We start from the raw sequence: 20,216 nt of genomic DNA, 5'->3' as shown, positions 1-20,216 counted from the left end.
CTATTTTAAATAGAAAATGATAGTATATGGTATTAAGGATATCATACTCTATATCCAGATCTATTTTTCTATGCTGACATTTGAAGTGAATCTGCATGGTTGCTGGTTCCTAAAATACAGTGTAATGAACATCCTACTACTTTTGACCTTGCATTTCTTTGACCCTCTGAAGTAGCTGAAGCACCAGGTTTATTGAACATTAATGAATTGTGTAGATGCTGCAATGAAATCAAGGTTGTGACTTCATTATAAATTTTGTGGAAATTAAACTGTAGAAAAATCTATTTATGTCACACGAAGTGAAACGATGCTGATCAAGTACTGTTTTTTAAATCTTATGTCTATCTGTGCTAGAATTAAAAAAAATATATAATGTGGATTTAGGCCCAGTTTCTTAAAGGCTGGCTTTATTCACTAGTTTTATTGACATTTGCGTTGAGAAAGCTGTCTCTGCAGATTCTGGGATTTTAGGAATTTTTCTAGGAAAGGTGCTGGTTTTGTAAGCTTGGAAAATGTTATTTGCTGTTTATACAAGAAGCAAATGAGCCATGAAAGTGTAAAATACTGCACAGTAAAGTATTCCTGTCTCAGTGCTTGCTTCAATCCTTGTCCATTGATGTAGGTTTTATAAATGGTAATGGTACTTTTTCTGTGAACTGCAACCATCATGTAATCACTTTGCATGCATCATTGGTGAATTATCATGTTGTAAGTATTTCTTTTTGTTTAGGAAAAGCTTTCTAAACAGGGTTCTGAAATAGGTTTCTGAAAACGCTGTAAAACTCATGTGACTTATGCTGTTGCCATGGCTTGTTCTTAAGATATTACAAGCATACAGTTGTTCTCCTAGTGAATGAAATGGGAAGGGGTGTTATGATTTTATGAAACTGTTTTGATGCTAACAAGAACTACTGAGTTTTCAGTCTCTGTAGAAATTGAACGTTTTCAGTTGATTATGGTTCTAGAGCTGACAGATTTAAACCTAATTGTCACTTAAAGCAAAATATATTCTTAATATTAACTCTTAGTTCTGCATTTATTAATACAGAGGTAGTTTGCTGTTTGGAATTTGATCTAAAAAATTTTGTTAATGGTTTCTTTTTGAAGGAAAAGCGAGAAGAAAAGACCAAAGTTAGAATACATAAATAAGCAAGAAAAAAAGCCAAAGTCAGAATTCATAAGTAAGCTGTGTTAAATCCTGATATCCCATATTTTCCAAGCCTTTTGTATTTAAGGAAAACATAGCAATACTTGTGTTCTTGCAGATGCCAGGTTTGGGTTTTATTGAGCTGGTTTGCTGTAAACAGACTGGCTGTTGTTTCTGTTGTTCACAGGAAGGGTTTAAATTTATGTGCCATATTCATGAGGTACTCGGAAGTAAAATTCTACTGTAGTATGAGATAAATGCTGTAAATAATGTATTCTGATAATTTTAACATATTTGTATTTCATTAGGTAATAATGCAGCCTTACCAAAGTTGACAGAAGAACTAGAAAGTACCTTGAGAACTGACAAGGTATTTATATTATTGTGAAAATTTTTACTACACTGTTTCTTGCTTATTCATACATCTTGCTAGGGTTTCTTCCTGTATGTTTTGATTTTTGTGCAGCAAAAATGGAGATTTAAAAATTTAAACTGGAGAACTTGGAAAGAGTAATTTTTCAGGCTATTCAGCTGTAGTTTTCTAAGCAGCTGGCTTTTAAATTGTGGGTTGTCCATGTTATTCTGTGTTAGGAATAATTCCCTCTTTCAGCCATACTCCTTCTGTGAGACATTGAAGTTTGTTTTTTTAAGAATATATCATACTGTGTGCATGTTGCCTGCAACATAGTCACCCACACTCCAGCTCTTAGAGCTGGCAAATGTTGGTTTAGTCCTTTGAACCAGTAAACAAACCTACACTGCTGTTCATTTTGTTGAATCACTTCCTAGCCAGTCTGCAGACTCACACATCTGTATGTGTGTGTGAGCAACACCTGCTGCTGATGTCTTCTGATAACTGCAGCCCCTTACCTGCTGTCACCCTGGGTAATCCAGTGTGTCTGGCTTCATGGTCACCTATAGCTTGTGTAAGACCAAAGCTGGGTCTGTGTGTCTGGGCTGTGTTCCATAGTAGGCAGGATTCCACATGGTTTTAATTCTTCATTCAGATGCAGGAGTGCATTCATGTATCTTGCCAAGCGTGAGAATAGGTTTTTGAGGGATAGCATGGTTCAGAGATTCAAGCATCTATGAAAGGGTGGATTTCAGGAAGTCAGCTTCAATCTGGTGGGAATTACTGATAATTCCAGCTGCAAACAGCTGCACTGTTTACCAGCATAACATGGTTCTGGAGTCAGTATAGCCATCATGTGGAACTGTAGCTGAGTTTACAGTGTTCAGATCGGACTTAATACACTTAGCTCCATATAGCATTGTTTATGCAATGGTAACTTGGAGCTGATCTGCAACTTCTTTTTTTTTTTTTAAGCAAGCAAATCTAAACAATCCACCCAAAACACAAGTTGAAAGGAGACCACTGTACTTTGTTATACATAGCAGATTCTTTTTTCCTTGTATAGGTGAACATTTCTGGGCTATTGGTTTTATTTGGAGCTCAGAGTAGGTGTTGTACTTTGAATTCCTGAAACCTGCTTTTTTAAACTGATCTCAGGTACTAATGTTAACTAAGGTCAAATCTATATACTGTGCTGTTGAACATAGCTCTGACTGTTCCTTCTTAATACATGTACTGATGTCTTAATAATAAGAAAGCTTTTGAAGACTTTTATAGTTCATGATAAGACAATGTTCATCATGACACACAGGAGCGGAGTGAGACATAGTTGTTCTGAATATCTGCGATATTTCTTTCTTTTGATTTTGTGCTTATTCACAACAGCCTGAAAGTGCAAGAAGTGAAGAAGGATGTGTGGATCTTCAGACTAAAGAATTGCAAAAAGGTGATTGTTATGCTTGGTAGCAACTTAGTTTCATGCTGAAGGGACTATTACTTATGATTAGAAGGTTGCAGATCTGTTATATATGATGTATAAAGGAGTTGAAGAAAGCCTTCAGAAGTCTTTAACTTTAGTCTAGGAGTTCAGGGGGCTTGAATTTGGTTTGTGGGAAAGGTGGGTCAGACTTCCCTCCAACATGATATGCTGAAAGTAGGAAAGGATTTTAAAATTTGAGATTTTAAAAAAGTCAACTGCTAATATTCTACTTAGAATTAATAAATAAAGAAAAACATTTGTCTAGGAAAGATGCAGAAACTTCCCCAAGGAATAGCTTTTTTCCTTATAGGTGTAGAACATCTTGGTTTTAGGGTGCTGTGACAGGCCTTGTGACGATATGAAAATAGTAAGTACTATAGGACAAGTCACAAAGACTTTACAGAAAATTTCTGTTGGTTTTTTTTTAATTCTTACTCTCTAAAAGATTAAAATAATTGTGCCCATTCACTCAAATTTGAAGGGCAGTAACAAGTAGGTAATAATCTAGTAATTAGAAACAACAATTAGTCAACTTGGATCTGTGCTCAGTGGTTGCTTTTCCATGTACTTAAAGTAATCTTCAGTAGGACCAAAACTGAAAAAGAATCCATTCTTCCCAAGCCCAAATTATGTATTGCAATTGTTTGACTTTCTTGTTAAACCAGAAACAAACTCCTTCTTTGTGCCCATCTTGATGGATTTTGTGGTCCAGATGCGTTACAGAGATGTTTACAACACTACCAGATGAGAGCTAATCCTCAGTTACTGCAATAGCAAGCAGAACTAAAATGAATCCCAAGAGGTACCGGTGTTACTGCTGCTTATATTGTCCAGGGAGGTTAAAGATGCATTTCCTCTAACAGAAGGTTGCAGCTGAAGGCCTACATTCTGTGAAGGGACAGACTGTTAAACTCAGATCTGAATTTTTAGACATACCAAATAGAAAACAAAAACAGCTGTAAGGTGGGATATGAGCATTGGTATAAAACTTTGGAATTCTTTTTGTATTCTCCAGGTAAGTCAGATTCATATATCTGGTTATAGGGTGTTGTATATTCAGCTGAGTGATAAGAGACATACTCTGCTCACAAGAAAGCAAATGTAAACCGTGAGAATTGGTTAGAAGAATGTAGACTTCAGAATGACAGATCTAAATTTGAACAGGTTTTTCTGTGAGGTTTCTTTGAAGTGCCTTTAAAACTGCCACTTCCCATCATTCTGTCATCTAGACAGACAGTACTTAAAATTTTAAATGTGCAGATTGAACATGCTGAGATAATCTTGTTTCTTGTGAAATGTTTAACAAAAGTCCATTTGTTGTATAAATCATGTTCGATATGACATACTGAAGACTAATGCTGTGTAGATCTTGGTAGAGAGTTTTTTTTCCCTCCCCCACAATAATCTCTCTTATATGTATATATGCATGCATATATACATACAGCTCAACATACGTAAAAGGAAGTTGTTTAAAAGACAAATGTGTGTCCTGTCATGAGTATGAACAGCAGACACAGTAGTTTAGTAGTCCAAGATTCTTTGGAATGTAAACAAATCATTGCTGTTTGAGTGGGTAGGAACTAGCTCTTAATTTGACGCTGCTTTAAAAATTGAAAGATGTGCAACTCAGCAATATAGCTGTGAAAGAATTATTGCTAAAACATGGAGATTTAAGAAACAAGCTACAAAATACATAAAACTCTATGTTAAAAAAATTGGGTTTATTTGATTTTAGGTTTATGTTTTTGTGGTAGCTGAAGGGAAAGTTGCTTGGAATGTTTTAGCAGATTTTTTTTAATCAAAGTATTCATTTGGTGCTTTTATGAATCAGATTTTAAGAACACTTGATGGAGCAGCTTCTTTATAATTCTCATTGTGTATTGAAAGGTATGGAATTCTTTCAAAACTGCAGACCACTTATCAACTCTTATAATTATTTTCCCTATTTTTGTGATAGGGAAGGCTGAGGCTCTGCTTCATCAGAGTATAGTGGAGTTTAGCAACTGGACAGTTTCCTTATGTGCATTCTGTCAGCTACAGGTTTTAGTAGTACAATTATGCAAACTTTAGTTCTCTGGAATTCTAATGTAGCTTAATCACGTTCTATTTCATCTCATGATCCAGAATCTGAGATTGTGAGGGATGAAATTCTGATTCAGATGTAGAATATATTTGAAATTTCAAATTTGCCGTAAATTTGAAAGACGACAGCCCCTTCATTGGCTGTATTTCAACCATAAAGTGATTCTCAGTTATTCTGTGCTGAGAAATTCATATCTTGTTTTGTTTTGTGGGTATGGGTAGACTGTTAAAGAGAAGATTGGTTGTCCCTTACTTCTGACATTGAAAGTAAGTTTATATAGTTTCAGGTTGTCTGGAATCCTTTCAGGGAGGTGAAGTACAGGATAGTGTGATACTTTGTGGTTGCTTAGCTTTTCTGATTGTGTTAAACTTATTTTTAATAGATATGCTGCAGAGGAATACTCCTTTAGAAAAAGAAACTTCTCATGTAAGTACTAGGTTTTTAAATTTATTATCTAAATCTGTGCTGCTTTTCTCATACTTGAATTTATTTCTATTTACATTAAGTATTCTGTAAAGGAAAATATTATTTTTGTATATGCATAGCCTATGTTTATTGAAACTCTGCAGCTGTGTAGGTTGATGTCTAATTATTCTTTCAAATCTGCCAGTAAGCAAATCTTGTATTGTTGTCCAATGGCCTATGACTATTTCACGATTGTTAACTGCCAGAAGAGAGAAGAGAGGAAAATGAGACTAGAGGAAAAAAATAGAGGTTTTGGTCACAGTTAGAAACCTGTTTAATGCAGTATGCTATCTTTCACAAGAACTTATAAGAGGGATAACTTGGAAACTTGCAAATATAAAGTGTATCTTATGGAGCAAAACCAATACATTTAATACAGGTAGGAGGCTGAAATTGTGTTTGTGATTAATTAAACTTGGGTAGTAAATATATTTATTACTGTATTGAAATGCTGGTTGGCCACATTTCTGATGCTAATGAGATAATTCTGTTGTTCCTGAGTGTAGGAAAATGTTAAATCCAGAAATACTCTGTGTGGTTTACTGTGATTAAGTACTTTTAAAAATGTAGTAGGGTGCTTAATTCTTAGACTTTTTTCAATGAAAATATCAATAAAAAATTCTGAAAATACTGCAAGTTTGAAGTTTTTTGGTCATGCTGTTCTGTAGTAGGAATGTTACTTGAGTTCTAGGAATAAATTCCTTCATGACGGCTGCTTTCCATTTTAATGTATGTTGTGCTTGGAAGTAGCAAGTAGGGAAAAGTTCCTCCCTTCTGTGTTTATAAATTTCCTGGAAAAAAATAAGCTATCTTTCTTTGTGTTTTGTGTGTAGGTGGAAAACTTGGCTACCCAGATAACTGAAGAACACAGATCCAGAGGAATTCAATGTAAATCTTCAGAAACATTGGATAAAGAAAAATGTAAGTGATACAGAAGTACAGGAATTTGTGCAAAGCTTTTCTGTGGCAAAGCCATGTTCTACTGTGTCTAGACCATAAAATGGTATTTTTGAGAATAGAATAGGGGAAATTCCAAACTCCAAAGCAATTTATATTCCCAAAACAATTTCTAATATCTCAGTTAATATATTTGATAAAAATATTAAAACAAATTTAATTACTGCATTATTTAATCATAGGTGACAAAACATTTTCTGTTTAGCCTGTAAAATAATTACTAATTTTATACTTATAAAAGATAAGTAAGCTGGTCATCAGGAAAATCTAAATTTTGAGGGGATGGATGGTTCCTTTTCTTAGGTGGAAATAAATAAATTTTAGTGTAGCCTTTTATTTGTCTGGAAGTAAAAAGTGAGAAGGAATTCAGTTCATTGAATGACATAAACATTTCTAAATTAAATTTAGATGCAGTTAGTGTCAAAATAAGTTGGCCATTTTGTTGATGGAGTAATTACAAGACTAACTGTAATATCTCTTCAAGCTCTGGATTCAACTTCTTACTTTTATTCAGCATCAGAACACTTCAGAAAAAAATTAGTATCATTAATAATAGCATTTTTTTCATAAGAGCTTTTATTCCTCTTCTAAGAATTGTGATCTGATGAAGTGAGTGATTAAAAGTTACATATTCATTATGTCCCACATAGCATTAACTGCTTTCCCTATCTCTGGGTGAGTTGAAGTTGAGGTTGGTGTTCTATTTCTTGATGTGTTATCTACCAAATTTCAAATTTGAGCTTATCTTTAAAAACAAACAAGCAAACAAACCCACACCTGTAACATACAAGAAACATGTAATTCCCTTCTGCTATTGTGTTGTCTTCTCTTTTCAAAGAGTGGTTAGAGTAACTTCCTGTTCATATTTTTGTAAGAGACTGCTTTTCAGACTTTTGAATCTCAGTAATAATGAGCTGGTATAAAAGTGGCACAAAAATATGACAAATGCAGAAGACACTTTTTTAACACTTCAATTGTCAATTGCTTTTACAGGCAAACAGCAGATTGCTCAGAATGTGCTAAAAGATGATGAACAAAGTCAGTGTTCTGACAAGTCTGGTAACATCAAGGTATTTTCAAGAACTCTTTATGTTCTGCAGTTGTAAATAAGATGAAAATCTAATCGCAATTTCTTTATCAGTTTATTTTGGGAGGTGTATCCATTTGAATACAAAAGAACTGACTAGATGATGATACTTTTGAGTGGAGGAGACAAAAAACATGGCAGGGGTCTGTGTTGGACCTCTTTGACGTGTGGAAGAGTGAGAGGACTGAGTTGCACAGGAGTTGGGAGCTTGGGATCTCATGGAGCATTGTTGGATGCCAGCTCTCCAGTCAGTTCAGCGTCTGCATGGGTGTACTGACCTGAGCTCTTCAGGAGGGTATATTGCACTGTACCTGAGTTCTGCTAAATCAAAACAGGAATTAGGACAAGACAGATGTTATTTTTAGGCATACATGCAGTATATTTGGGACTAACTCACCCACTGATTTGAGAGCATCAAAGTTTTTAAGAGACTGTACAAAACCTTGATGAGTGAAATAACTACTCATGTATTGAGGTGGGGTGGTTTTTCAGTGTAACTGGCAATGATTTTTAATGTGTAGTAAAACATCTTTCCTCTCTTGTTTCAAAACAATGTAGGAAGTTATTTCTGGTGATGCAGCAGAAGTGTCCAAAGAAATTGATGTAACTCAAACACCTCCTAGAAGTACCACAGAAGAAAAAGGTAATTAAACTACCCATTATGGCAAATTTTCTGAACCCATATTGAATGTTAATTTATTTTCATTTGAATGATTTTTGAGAGAAAGTGGGAACTTGATCCCAGCAAATATGCTTGCATATATTTTAGTTGATTTCTGCTCTATTAACTGCTAGCAAATAATGCATTAATCTTAGTTTCTTTAATGGTGATAAAAGTTTTGGTGTTTTTGCTGTTACCACCTGTTGGCTCCATTATTGCTTCAGTATGTATCTTGGGTAGGAAAGCCAATGGGAAATAAAACAGGTAGATGGGGAAAATAGAACAATCAGCATTATGTGATAAAAACATCTACCTCTTAACTACCAGCAAGAGCTGTCCTAGGTGAAAATCCATGACATAACCATCAAATGAGTTTTGTTTGCTTCTGTAAACAACCAGAAAAGTGCAATTTACACTGTTGTAATTGACTTAATTGCACTAAAATAAACAATAAAAGACAGTGTGTCCACATAATTAATGTGGCTTTGATGTTACTTCAGTCTGTCTTTGTGGGAACAAAGAATGCTCCCTGGAATGTTCCCTGATGTTAGTTTGACATATTAATAGTTTTGTTTCTCATGAGAGCATGCTGACAAGTCTGAATCTGTTCTGCAATGTGCATGTATCCTCAGCTTCCTGTTTCATGGAACATGTGAGAAAATGGAATAGAGGCTTGTATTTGTCCTACCATTTTGTAGTATGTCACAATTGAGCTTTTGTTCTTACCTTAAAAAAGAAGACTTCCCTAACTTGTCTGGTGTTAGTAGGAAGCATTTTGGAAGACCAATACACTGTTGCTACAAGGGAAACAGTGTTGATTTCTGATGGGTGTTTCTAGGGAATTTTGGGCTAAAGAATGAAATAACATTTTCAGTGTGGAGGTTGTGGCTTCTGTTATTTCTTTTGCCTAATAAAACAAAGGCATAACATTTCTTTTTTTTTTTTTTTTGTATGTATGAAGATGGCCTTAACTTTGAACAGGAAGTGTCTGAAAAGAAAAAGCACAGTCCAGAATCAAACGAAAATTCTCCAGAGGTGAATGGTCTTATTCATGTTAACTCAGTGAGATAATGAAGGTTTACAGTACTTTGTCTTTGCGGTACATAAGTACTTTGTGTTTTGTAGACAGCAATATTAAAATTATCTTCAGAAAGTACCAAGGACTTACATAGCTCTGTCATAAAGTATAAACTCACAGAATGTCTCATTATTGAAGTAGGACTAACTCCCTTCCTAGGCTTAATAGTGCTTACAAAATGTCTAGAAAGCAATTATATAGAATTATATTGTATAGAAATCATGTTTTCTGGAAACTTTGTAATTGATGTGGACAGTTTAGTCAAATACAGCTTGCCTTTAGAAAATACTGTCAACAGTTTTTAAAGTCTTTATAATCCCCTAGGCACATACTTGAAATAGTTAGTATGGGTATAACAGTATGGGTTATAAACAAATGTTTTGATCCCTCAAGATTAAAATTGATGCTGGCCTCTAGAAATAGACACTGATCTCAGAAAGGTGTTGGATTTCATCATTTGGGGTTTTTTTGCCACAAATTTGGAAGTAGAAGGAAGTTTAAATAATATGTTTTTATATTTGTTCACTCAAGGCTTGAGTCTCTAAGAACCATTCTGGGGGAGATACAGCTAAACTTCTGTAAATGCTGAATGAGGCATTTAAGCTTTTCTTGTATATAAGAGAGTCTTATTGCGGATTTCACAATCTGAGCATCTACTTTTTACTTAAAACTTTTGTTTCAATGCTTAACTTTTCACAAGAAGGGGCTCTTTTTGCTAAAGATCCTGTTTATATAAAGAATAACAGCAATCTTTGTATTGGGATAATTATAATATTAACTGTTTGAAGCACTTGCTCAACATACAGGATGTAGCCTGTGGTAAAAGGGGCTCATGGGATGTAAAGTCTGGAGTTCTTGCATGGGGTAAGCCAGCAGCATTTGTGAGACCAAGTGATAGAGATTTTGGGCTAGGGGAGCAGAAGGCACTGCATTCTCAGACATGCTTTGTGCCTTAGTCAAACTGCTGAGAATTTTGTATAACTGGGAGTTCTCATTTCTTTTCAAAAACCTGTATTGGTTGATTTCATAAAAGGCAGCATCTCTTGCTATTAAACTTGCCTCATATATTTTTTAACTGAAAAGTACTACCATTATTAATTAAGCCAGCAGTCTTTGTATTGTATTGCCTAAATGCTAAATGTCAGTCGCAGTAAGTAAAATATTTTTGTCCTTTATTTTTAATAGGAAAATCAGCCTGTAGTAGTGAAACGCAAAAGGGGACGGCCTCGTAAATACCCTCTAGAAGCAGTACAGCCTGGTGGTAAGTAGTTCATAATACTTGTGTGGAAAAACAAAGATAATAGTGACATTCAAGTTCTGAACTCGTATTTCTTCCCTCAGGTGGGGAGTCAAAAGCTGATTTGAGCACTGGGAATGTAAGTGCCTTTATTTTGTTTGGGTGCATTTAAACACAGTATTTCAAGAGCCATTGATCTGTTTAACAGTTAACAGCATTTCAGAAACATCTTATGGAAAACTGGATAATCGAGTTCAGTCTAAGTAAACAAAACATATTAATAGTATCTCTTAATATAGCTGAACTTTTTAAGAAAACTATAGTGTTAATTCAGAACATAGCAAATTACCTATCACCTTCACACTTAGTTCACTTAATACAAATCTAAGTGTTATTCTAGCTAGCAATATATACCTGTGTGCAGGGTGAATTTTTGGTGGTGTGCATATGTGTCTTTTAGTTCGTGCTGAGAGTAATTTTGGCCTGAAGAGCAAGGGTGACTTTATTTCAAAAACAAATTTTTTTTCCCCTCTTCTCAATATATCATAATAATAGCACATGGAATCTTTTCATAGCTGTAAAATAAAATGTTATATAAAGCAGTTGTATTACATATATATTGCAACATCTCATGCAAGAGACATACTGGTGAGTAACCTAGGAGCTCATGAAACATGTCTGTCTTCTAAAGCTCAGTGGTAGTTTTATTTCCTAACCTCTGTGAAGGATATTCACAGCTAAGAAAGTGGTCTGTTTCTGCAGTCCACTTGGATTTCAGCACAGGGCAGTGATGGGTCAGGCATGTTTGTGGAGTACAGCCAGTTGGATTTATTCTGGTTAAAGGCTTCTCTCTAGGGAATTCCTCTATTTCAGAATCAACGTTGTTGCACAGAAAAGGGTGGATTTTAAAAATGAAGTTGTGTTAAAACACAGGTTTTCTTCCTGCTTGCCTGGTGAGGCACCAGCTGGCATGGCTGTTGGAGATCTTGGGAATTTACCTAGTTTATGGATAAAAGGAATTATTGTCTCTGCTTGTTCTGTCCTCATATTTCAGGCAGCCCTTTGAGTCCTGTCTGTTCTTACAGATTGGCTGGAATTCCCTTTCAGAATTCCTTGTCTTTCCTCATCGAGTTTTTTTTCAATGTTAATTTAATGAAATGTAATTTGAACTGGTATGGATTTTGGTATTTGATTTTTCTGTTTTGCTGTTTTGGGTTGGTTTTTGTTTTGTTGTTTTTGGGGTGTTTTTTGTCCAATTAAGGATTAAAATTAATTTTAATAGGTGTACCTTGGTACCCTCAGTACTGGAACAGAATCATCTTGTTCTGGTTCAAGTGTTTAAAGGTCTTGTACTTCCTAGTGATGAGTGAGGGGTTGGTGTGAGCTGCAGGCTGGCTCAGGGAGGAGTGATACCTGCCCTCCCATCTGAGACAGGAGGGCATGACAGTTTCCCCAGGGCTGCTTGGGAACATGTTGCTACTTCAGAGGAACTGTAGGCATCGTGGTGTGGTCATTCAGTGGTGAAAGCTGAAGTTTTTGGACAGTCATCATAGGACAGTGTGTAATTATATATAGCTTTTTCTGCATTCTGAGTAAATAAACAATTTCTGGTGACTTGTAGTTCTGTAAATCTGTATGTGAGATTACATAAAGTGACTGTACTAACTTCTTCATTGATAATTAAATACTTGGAAATGTGTTTGACTGACACTGCTTGTATCTTTTGTGTCTTTTATTGCAATGACTTTAGTGTCAGGTTGCTGAAAGTGTTGTGATTTGTTTATGGGCTGATTTGACTTGTTTCAGTTATTTAGCAAAATGGAAAAATGCATCCTACTCTTAAACTACAGTACAAACTTTGTGTGCTTATTAGTGTTCACATCTTCTAGATTTATGGATTCATTCTACACTGAATGTGAGCAAGTTTCTGTGATAATGTAACACAATGCTAAATTTTTCTGAATTTCTTTAAATTAAAAAACCCACTTTTTTTAATTTCAGCTGCAGTCTCCTGCCTTCACAAGTAGAGGGAAAACACCTCAAACAGGTAAGCAAATTATACTTGCCTCAACATATAAAATGAGATATGGAAGAAATAGAAGAGAGTTTTCACAAAAATCACACGGGTCCCTCGTTGTCCTGACATCATCTCTGTCAGTCAGTGTTATTCAAGAATGAAAGCATCTGAAGAAAGAGATGAAGACTTGTCTCCAATTCCTACCAAGCTTTTTGTTTCAAAAAAGAGCAGCTTGATAAGAACTTAGTTCAAAGAGGTAGCAGCATTGCTCAGTGCTGAATAATGCACTGCAGAATGTACCAAACAACTGAGTAGGCTAAGTACATGGCAGAGCTTCAGAGGAAGGCAGGTGCCCTGTCAGGCTGGCTCTTAGTGACTGTTTCCCTTTCTGCCTGCTTTCTTTCATACAGTGACTGTCAATCACACTTACTACTTTACATTTCAAACTTTATTCAGGTAGTTGTTTTATCTGTGGCTATGTATCTAAAGATCTTAGGGGTATCTTGAGGGGATATTTATTTCCCTTTTCACAACTGCTGTAAGATCTTTGGAACATGGTCACTTAGCTTGCTTAGCTTTGTATTTCTCTTTCCTATTTTTTCTTGTGTATAGAGTCTGAACTGCACTGGTTGTTTAAATGTGTCTTTTTAATTATGGCCATTCATAAGAAAAACTTTGTAAAACCATTTTAGGAAGCAGGTGGACTGGAAAGTAAGTTAAAAAATGGTTTGTAAATGGATACAAACAAACATGCAAAAAATCTGAGAAACCAAGTCTTCAAAACAAATCTTCTGGAGTTTCCAAAAGCTTAGGCTTCTACAGATACACTAATCCAGCTGCAGTGAACATATAGGCTGTTTCCTATTTTTCCACATTTGTTAAAATGTCAGTTTTAATCCATTTGCTTCAGAATTGTCTCTGGAGGGTTAGTTCGCTGTGTGATACTTGACTTCTGTGAACTGCAAAGAGAACAGACAAGAATGTGAGAATGAAATAAAAGTGCATTCTGCTTTGCTTTTTATTCAAAAGCACAGACACCTGACTGTGTACTTAAAGTTTGGGTGTGTTACATAATGTTTCTGTTTTCCAGGTAATGGGCTGTTAGTATCACAGCAATATTCAGAGGAGTATATAGAAGGGAATGTACTGTTAAATTTTTCATAATGTATTAGCATTCATGGGGTTAAGAACCCCTGGTAATGAAAAGGAAGCCAAGTTGAATCCCTCTGTGCAGTTCACTTACTCTGGTACTTTCTCGGTGTTCTGCGTAAGGATTTGCTATAGGGACAGACCCATGTGTGGAGTGGGATGCAGAGTTTTATTTTTGGCCACTACAGCACATGCACTTAAGATACACATGTTTTCTGAAGGTATCATCCTCCCATAACACTAACACTGAACTTGAAACCAACTATTTAGCACTAATCAACAGTTGCTACTCTAAAATTAGTACAATTTTTAGATACTATGTATTACTATTTTTATACTTCTCTTTAGGCATAAGTGGTACATTTTCCTATCTTACAGAGGATTATGTTAGACATGTCATCGACCTAGATGGGATTATTCTTCAGTCAAGAACCCCTTTGCTAGAGATTTGCCAAAGTGAACCAGAATTATGAAGTATCTCTTTTGAACACAATAGAAATAATACAGGCTGATTGTATGATGTATGTGCTTATGTTATGTGTTGAGTTTAATACAGTGGATGGTCCTATGTTTTATTTCATTTCACTTAATTTTTGAACTCTTAAATATATTTCTGGTTAACTTAATTTGCTTTTGTATAAAAGTTTTTCCCTATTACCTTACAAAGGAGTGCCAAAAAGCTTGTGTGTGAATTTTAGAATATCTTTCTGCTCTTTGAGATCTATTTTAGATCCTTTGCACTGTCGTTCTTTTGTTTATTTTCTCAGTCTAATTGATGAGGAGTTTAGAGTTTGTATCCTCTGTTATTTAGCTTTCAGAAATTAGACAGCAATTTTATGGCAGGGGGGAAAATATATAAAAACTTGCTTTTATTTTTTTTATTTAAAGCGGTTTCTCTTTCCTACTGCTAAGGATTTTTATCCTTGCAGTGTTGGAGATACTTCTGTGTGACAGAGTTCAAAAGCTATGTAAAATAATCTCTCTCATCATAGAGTCAGGATAGAAGTAATCATGGAGAGAAGCAAAGTTGAGACATGGGCTGTAGAGTTAAAAATCTGTTTTAACGTGTATAGGCTGGCCTGTTAAAATTACTGCGTTGGAAGTAAGAAGTATTTCAGCAGAGGAAGTTATGTCATTCATATACTAGAAGGTTTTTAAATAGTGTCTTTTTGAGCTTTATCTCAGTCATGGTATGAGCACAGTTAAGTGCTAGAACAGATCACCTGAAGGAACCATGTTCTTGGAGACTTTCAAAATTGGACTGAACAAGATCTTGTGCAAGATTAGATCAATTAATTTAGCCATGCTTTAAAAGGAGATTGGACTAGGTGACCTCTAGAGGCCTCTTCTATGCCAAATTTTTCTGTGATTCTGTAATTGGTTGACAGTAGCTACAAGGGGATAAGTGTCTTCTGCTTTTCTATTAAAACAGAACAGCATATGCAACAAAGCAGTAAATACTGTCAGTCATATAAAGCCTTAGTATGTAAAAAAAACTTTAATTATTGTCCCAGTCTCTGTATACTCTGTATATAACAAAATACAGAAAAGCTATTTTGTAAATTAGAAAGATATTTGGAATGCTTTTAGAGCTACTGTGATGCTTACACAAAGTTGAGAGAATATGAAAGAATTCCCTTTTAAATTGATTGGTGAAAGATTTGAAGTTCAGGATCAAGTTTTCTTTCCTTTCTTTTTAGGTACAGACATATCTAATAAGAAAGAAACAACAAATGTAAGTGTGAATTTTAAATTTACAAGCAGTATGTAATGAAAAATGTCAGTCTTCTGTGTAAAGTAAATAGTTCTTGATTTACATTATTCCATTTTGTTTTTTCAGGAAGATGAAGCTGAGAAAGCAGAAATGGTTGTACGTAAAAGGGGAAGAAAGCCCAGGCGTTCCCTGGTTCAATCCGAGGAAATGGGTAAAAGCATGAGAAGCTGTGCTACTCCTGACAGAATAAGAAAATACTGCTGTGCCTTTCTGTTTACTAATAGCAACAAGATAAGCTTTATTCAATTTTCCTTTCTTGAGGAAAAATCATTGAGTTACAGCTAGTGTAAATATTATGTAAATACGTGTAAATTGCTGTAATCTCATGTCAGAATTGCTACATCCCAGATGCTTCTATAAAGCCTCATGAATTTTCTATGAATTCTGGCTAGGAGCTGTGTAAGTAAACTGTGGTGAATGTGTTAGCAAGATTAAGTCAAACAAGTGTGAATTAAAAATGTTGAAATATGAAGGAAATGGAAAATTACTTACTGAAAATGGGACTTGTGACTAGAATACTTTTTCTAAATTAAGTGTTCATGTCCTTTTGGAGGCCTTTTGGAAAATTATAGCATATGTTTAAAATTTTAAATGGACAGAAACACTGGAGCCGGAGAAGAAACGTCGGAAATTAACATCTTCTGAAGATGAGCTAAAAGACCAAGAGGAAGGTGAGGAAGATGATGGTGAGGAAGATGACGATGCACATTCTGGGGCCACAACTAGATCAGCCACAAGATTAGAGGCTCAAAGGTAACCATATAGACACTCTTAATAACGAGCTTTTTTCTACCTTGTTATCAGTTATTGTGGGGTTTGTTGTAGAGAAGAGCCTGTTGCTTCCTCTTTTTGCCTTTTTCTGTTTGTTTTAAATTGATAAGAGCTTCCCAAATAATTTTGATTCTAATTCTAGGAATGAAGAGGCAAAAGGTGAGGCTAAGGGAAATTGTTAGGGTCTCAAAAGGCATATTTGAATATGTAACGAGGCAAAAATTGATCCTGTTGGTACTCTTCATCCTACTGATGCCTCAGAATTTAAGTCTAAGAACACTTGGTTCTGATGGGTAAAAGAGGACATCAGAGTTGACTGTACAATTCACCATTTGGTGTTGGAACAAGATGAAAATATAATTAGCCCAGTTTGTTTCTTTAAGTACTGTCCAAGTTAAATACATGAATCTGCAGTACTGGAGGATTTTATTTCTAGTATGGTGATCTACAAGCTTGGACAGCAGTCTTGCTGCAAAAACAAGTGTGGATAGCAAGAGTTCTGTTTTCAGGAAGCTGTTCTTCATCTGCCTTAGCACTGGTCTGCTTTTTTGTAGGCATCATGAATTCTAGCACAGCTCATCCTCTTGATGTTATTATGGAAACAATGAAACATAGCAGCTTTGGGAAGTTTTGATGTGTGTTGCTCTCTTTCAGAAGAGAATTGGAGTCCAGGCATTTTTTTATGTTGGTGGTGGGATTACTTTCAACTGACCATATTTACTTCCCTCTTAAGGATATTATGTTATATTGTATATATTATATGGTAGTCTTTAGGCAGTACTTGAAGCACAGTTGCCACAGTTTTCTTGAGCTGATAATTTCAGAACTGAATCCAAAAGTAGTTCCATGATTCTTCATTTACGTAAAACCTATGAAGGTTTACCACTACGACTTAGTAAACAACATGGTTTGTTTTAGTAAAGGCATGAGGACTTCCTTTAGTCTCACATAACTGTTAACTCTGAAATTGTAATAAAGGTTTTTATGGGTTTATTCTGCTTGTGGAAACATCTACTTTTTTTTGTAAATTTGGGGTTGTGTCTCAGATATCCAATGCTACCTTTCTGGCTCTGATTGCAGCAAAGCATCTCTACCTTAAGGTGCTGCATACAGTCTGCATTTTATAAATAGCTTTTGGGAATAAGTCTGTGGAAGAGGATGCTTCTTCATATTCAGCATTGCTGGATTTCTCTGACTTAAGTCACCTTTTCTCTAAATTATGAAATGAATCACCAATACAGTTTTCCAGGTTTCTGAACTTGTGCATACCAAAGCTTTATATGAGTGAATTCAGACTACAGGATATTCTTTTAAACATAGACACTTAGGTACAAAAAATATTTTAATATTTGGAATGGATTGGTTTGATTTTGTTGGTTTGGTTTTTTTTTTTGCAAATGCCAAATATTGTCAGTAGCGCAATATTTTGATTCTACATTTGATACAAAAATACCCAGCTTGACTTCACAGTGTGTCTTGAAGCAGGCAAATACAGTTTTTTCACTGTTTCTTTTGGCAACTTTGATTTACTTGTTGCAAATACTGTGCAGTCTTAGTTATCTACACTTGGTATGCAAGAAATTGACTTGGTAAAAGTATTTTGTTATATATAAATTCATCATTCTTTTGTATTACAGAAAACAGCCCAGCAAGCCAACCACACGTGCGACTTCTAAAGGCAGCAGTCCAAGTTCAGTTTCTCCTAGAAAACGACAGAAACTAGCAGCTAAAAAAAGATCTCCAAGTGATACAAAAATCAATAAATCTCCTCCATTGACACAGTAAGTATTAAAGTTGAATCTACTTTGAGTATTTGTTTTGGAAGCCACTACAGAGATCCTTTCCTTATATGTAACACACTGCTTCAAAATCTGAACAGCAGACTAGTTTTGTTCTGTTCTCATATGAATTATAAAAGCTTTTAAAGGATTTTCTTCTGTTTACATTTTTTTCTTTTTCTTCCTTTATTTGACATTTGGAAGACTATAGATTTTTTTCTTATATCCTTGGAAACCTCTTGTGAGAATCTGAAAATGCTGTTTATGTAGCATTTTAACTTCTGTTAAACTAGCTGTGATTCTTTCCTGTGTGGGGGTTAACAGCATTGGTAGTTCAGGTCAAAGCTAAATATGATGACATGAGTCTAATGCTTCAAAGATCTCAGTTTAAGCCCATTTACAGTTAGCTGCAGCTGAAGTATGGTGAGCAGATAGAGTGGTGTGTGAATGCACAGGGTAAGGGTATATGATCTCTGCCCTTTATTCCCTCTTGTGTATGCAGGGCTTGAGACACTTTTGCTGCTATTCTGTTTTTGTAATGAAGAGTAATGAAGTCCATTATAAATCTATTATGAATCTACAAGTCTTTCCAGAGAAAGAGAAGGAAGAAGGTGAATTCTAGCCCCAAATTGTGCATATGGAGCACTCTCCAACATACAGAATTAGTACCCCATATTTTATTGAGAAGTGGGTTTTAGTTGTAAGCTTTTATGTCATATATCAGAGATGGACAATTTAGTTCAGCCCTCTGAATAGAATTGTTCCTGACCACTCTTCATTGTGAAAATAATGATTAATATGCTTTCCAGGTTAAAGGTGCAGTCTGCCAAGCGTAAAAGGGAGGACAGCCCAACAGTGGTACGGAGAAAAGGCCAGCAGAAAGCAGAGGAGACGCCATTAAAGAAAGCAAAACGATAATCTTTACCAGCCAGTACTGTTCTTGGAAGAGTCAAAAAGAAAACAAACATCTGTGCTTCTATTTTTTTTAAAGCAAAGGGATTTGCACGTGCTTGTTTCAGAGCTCTAAGTTAAACAATGCAGTACTTTTAAGTTACATTTTAAACAGCTTTATAAACTATTGTTTATACAGAATATTATGTACATTTATTTCAGATGAAAAATAAGTTTACTTTGTATCTGAATGAAAAACAAAGTAGTTATATATTTTATCACTGACTTGGAAAGTTGGAGTTTCCCAATGTGACATGCTAATGCAGATGCTTCCAGCCCATAAGGCACCCATGTGCCTACTAATACACTTTGTACATAAACTTGTAAAAATAGGTTGTATTTTACTCTGTGTATGAATCTGATCAATGATGGACATTTTATTTATTATATGGAAAGCATTGGTCTGTAAACTTTAGTATATACCTTAGGGTTTTTTAATTATATATTTTACATTCTATGCAGATGTCAGTAGGAAGCTTCCCCTCCGCTCCCCCAGGCTGTCTAAAATCTGAAGTTCTCTAAAATATGCTCAGACAGTTGGTAAAATATTTTTCTCGCATGCGTTAAAGTAGTTTAGCATAGTGAAAGGGACTTGGCTCCTTTCTGTTCACATTTGTGGCAAAGTACAGCATTTAAAATGTAATCTTACTAGATTATATTTTCACTTGGAAATTTACTACCATCTTCAAGAAATAAATAGTACTAGGTTAGATTTATTCACAGTCAACCAATACCACCCTAAAATGAAAGTTTTATTTTGCAACTAAACACATGTTCTTTCAGTATTTATCTTTTTCAACAAAGAGGGACCCATTGAAATCAAATGTCACTTCTCCTAACTATAGAGCTTCAGCATTTTATGTTACATTTTATACACAGGTATTAAAAATAGAAGCTGGTATTATTGCCAGAATCTTTTTTTAATGTATATTAACTCTGGTAAGAGCAAATGTTCAAGTGAAGTTGTATATAAAGTTAAACTTTTCTTATGATCTAATGTGTCTCTTGTTATGATGTGATGAATTGCCAAACAATCTGAGATTATTTTAAGTGTTTTGTTGATATTCTGGTTTATAATTAAAAAATATTTGGGGGGTTCGAATTTTACTTTTTTTTTCTTTATTTTCTTTTTTTTTTTTTTTTTTGTGAGTTTGTTGGGTTTTTTTTAACTTGTTGTAAGGCAGATGTTTCGGTCAGATATTCTGCTAGGTTTCTTACTGAGATTTTTG

The 20,216-nt window shown here is 35.0% G+C and overlaps 1 protein-coding gene across 1 annotated transcript in view; it reads left to right on the top strand.

The window, feature by feature from the left end:
- Positions 1-19,984, top strand: part of BOD1L1 (biorientation of chromosomes in cell division 1 like 1) — a 35,521-nt gene extending 15,537 nt beyond the window's left edge. Inside the window, exons 11-25 of the mRNA XM_021554410.3 lie at positions 1,456-1,517; positions 2,886-2,946; positions 5,445-5,488; positions 6,361-6,448; positions 7,478-7,554; positions 8,130-8,214; positions 9,194-9,267; positions 10,496-10,571; positions 10,652-10,686; positions 12,549-12,594; positions 15,414-15,448; positions 15,554-15,638; positions 16,087-16,240; positions 17,896-18,039; positions 18,846-19,984. Coding sequence (XP_021410085.2) covers positions 1,456-1,517; positions 2,886-2,946; positions 5,445-5,488; positions 6,361-6,448; positions 7,478-7,554; positions 8,130-8,214; positions 9,194-9,267; positions 10,496-10,571; positions 10,652-10,686; positions 12,549-12,594; positions 15,414-15,448; positions 15,554-15,638; positions 16,087-16,240; positions 17,896-18,039; positions 18,846-18,954 — 1,175 coding nt within the window. The 3' untranslated portion in view covers positions 18,955-19,984. The remainder of the gene's footprint in view (positions 1-1,455; positions 1,518-2,885; positions 2,947-5,444; positions 5,489-6,360; positions 6,449-7,477; positions 7,555-8,129; positions 8,215-9,193; positions 9,268-10,495; positions 10,572-10,651; positions 10,687-12,548; positions 12,595-15,413; positions 15,449-15,553; positions 15,639-16,086; positions 16,241-17,895; positions 18,040-18,845) is intronic.
- The last annotated feature ends 232 nt before the right edge of the window (positions 19,985-20,216 follow it).

Source organism: Lonchura striata, chromosome 4 (assembly GCF_046129695.1).
Source record: "Lonchura striata isolate bLonStr1 chromosome 4, bLonStr1.mat, whole genome shotgun sequence".
Classification (NCBI taxonomy): Eukaryota; Metazoa; Chordata; class Aves; order Passeriformes; family Estrildidae; genus Lonchura; species Lonchura striata.
The sequence above is the reverse complement of the archived record's forward strand: the minus strand, read 5'-3'. Positions and strand labels throughout refer to the sequence as shown.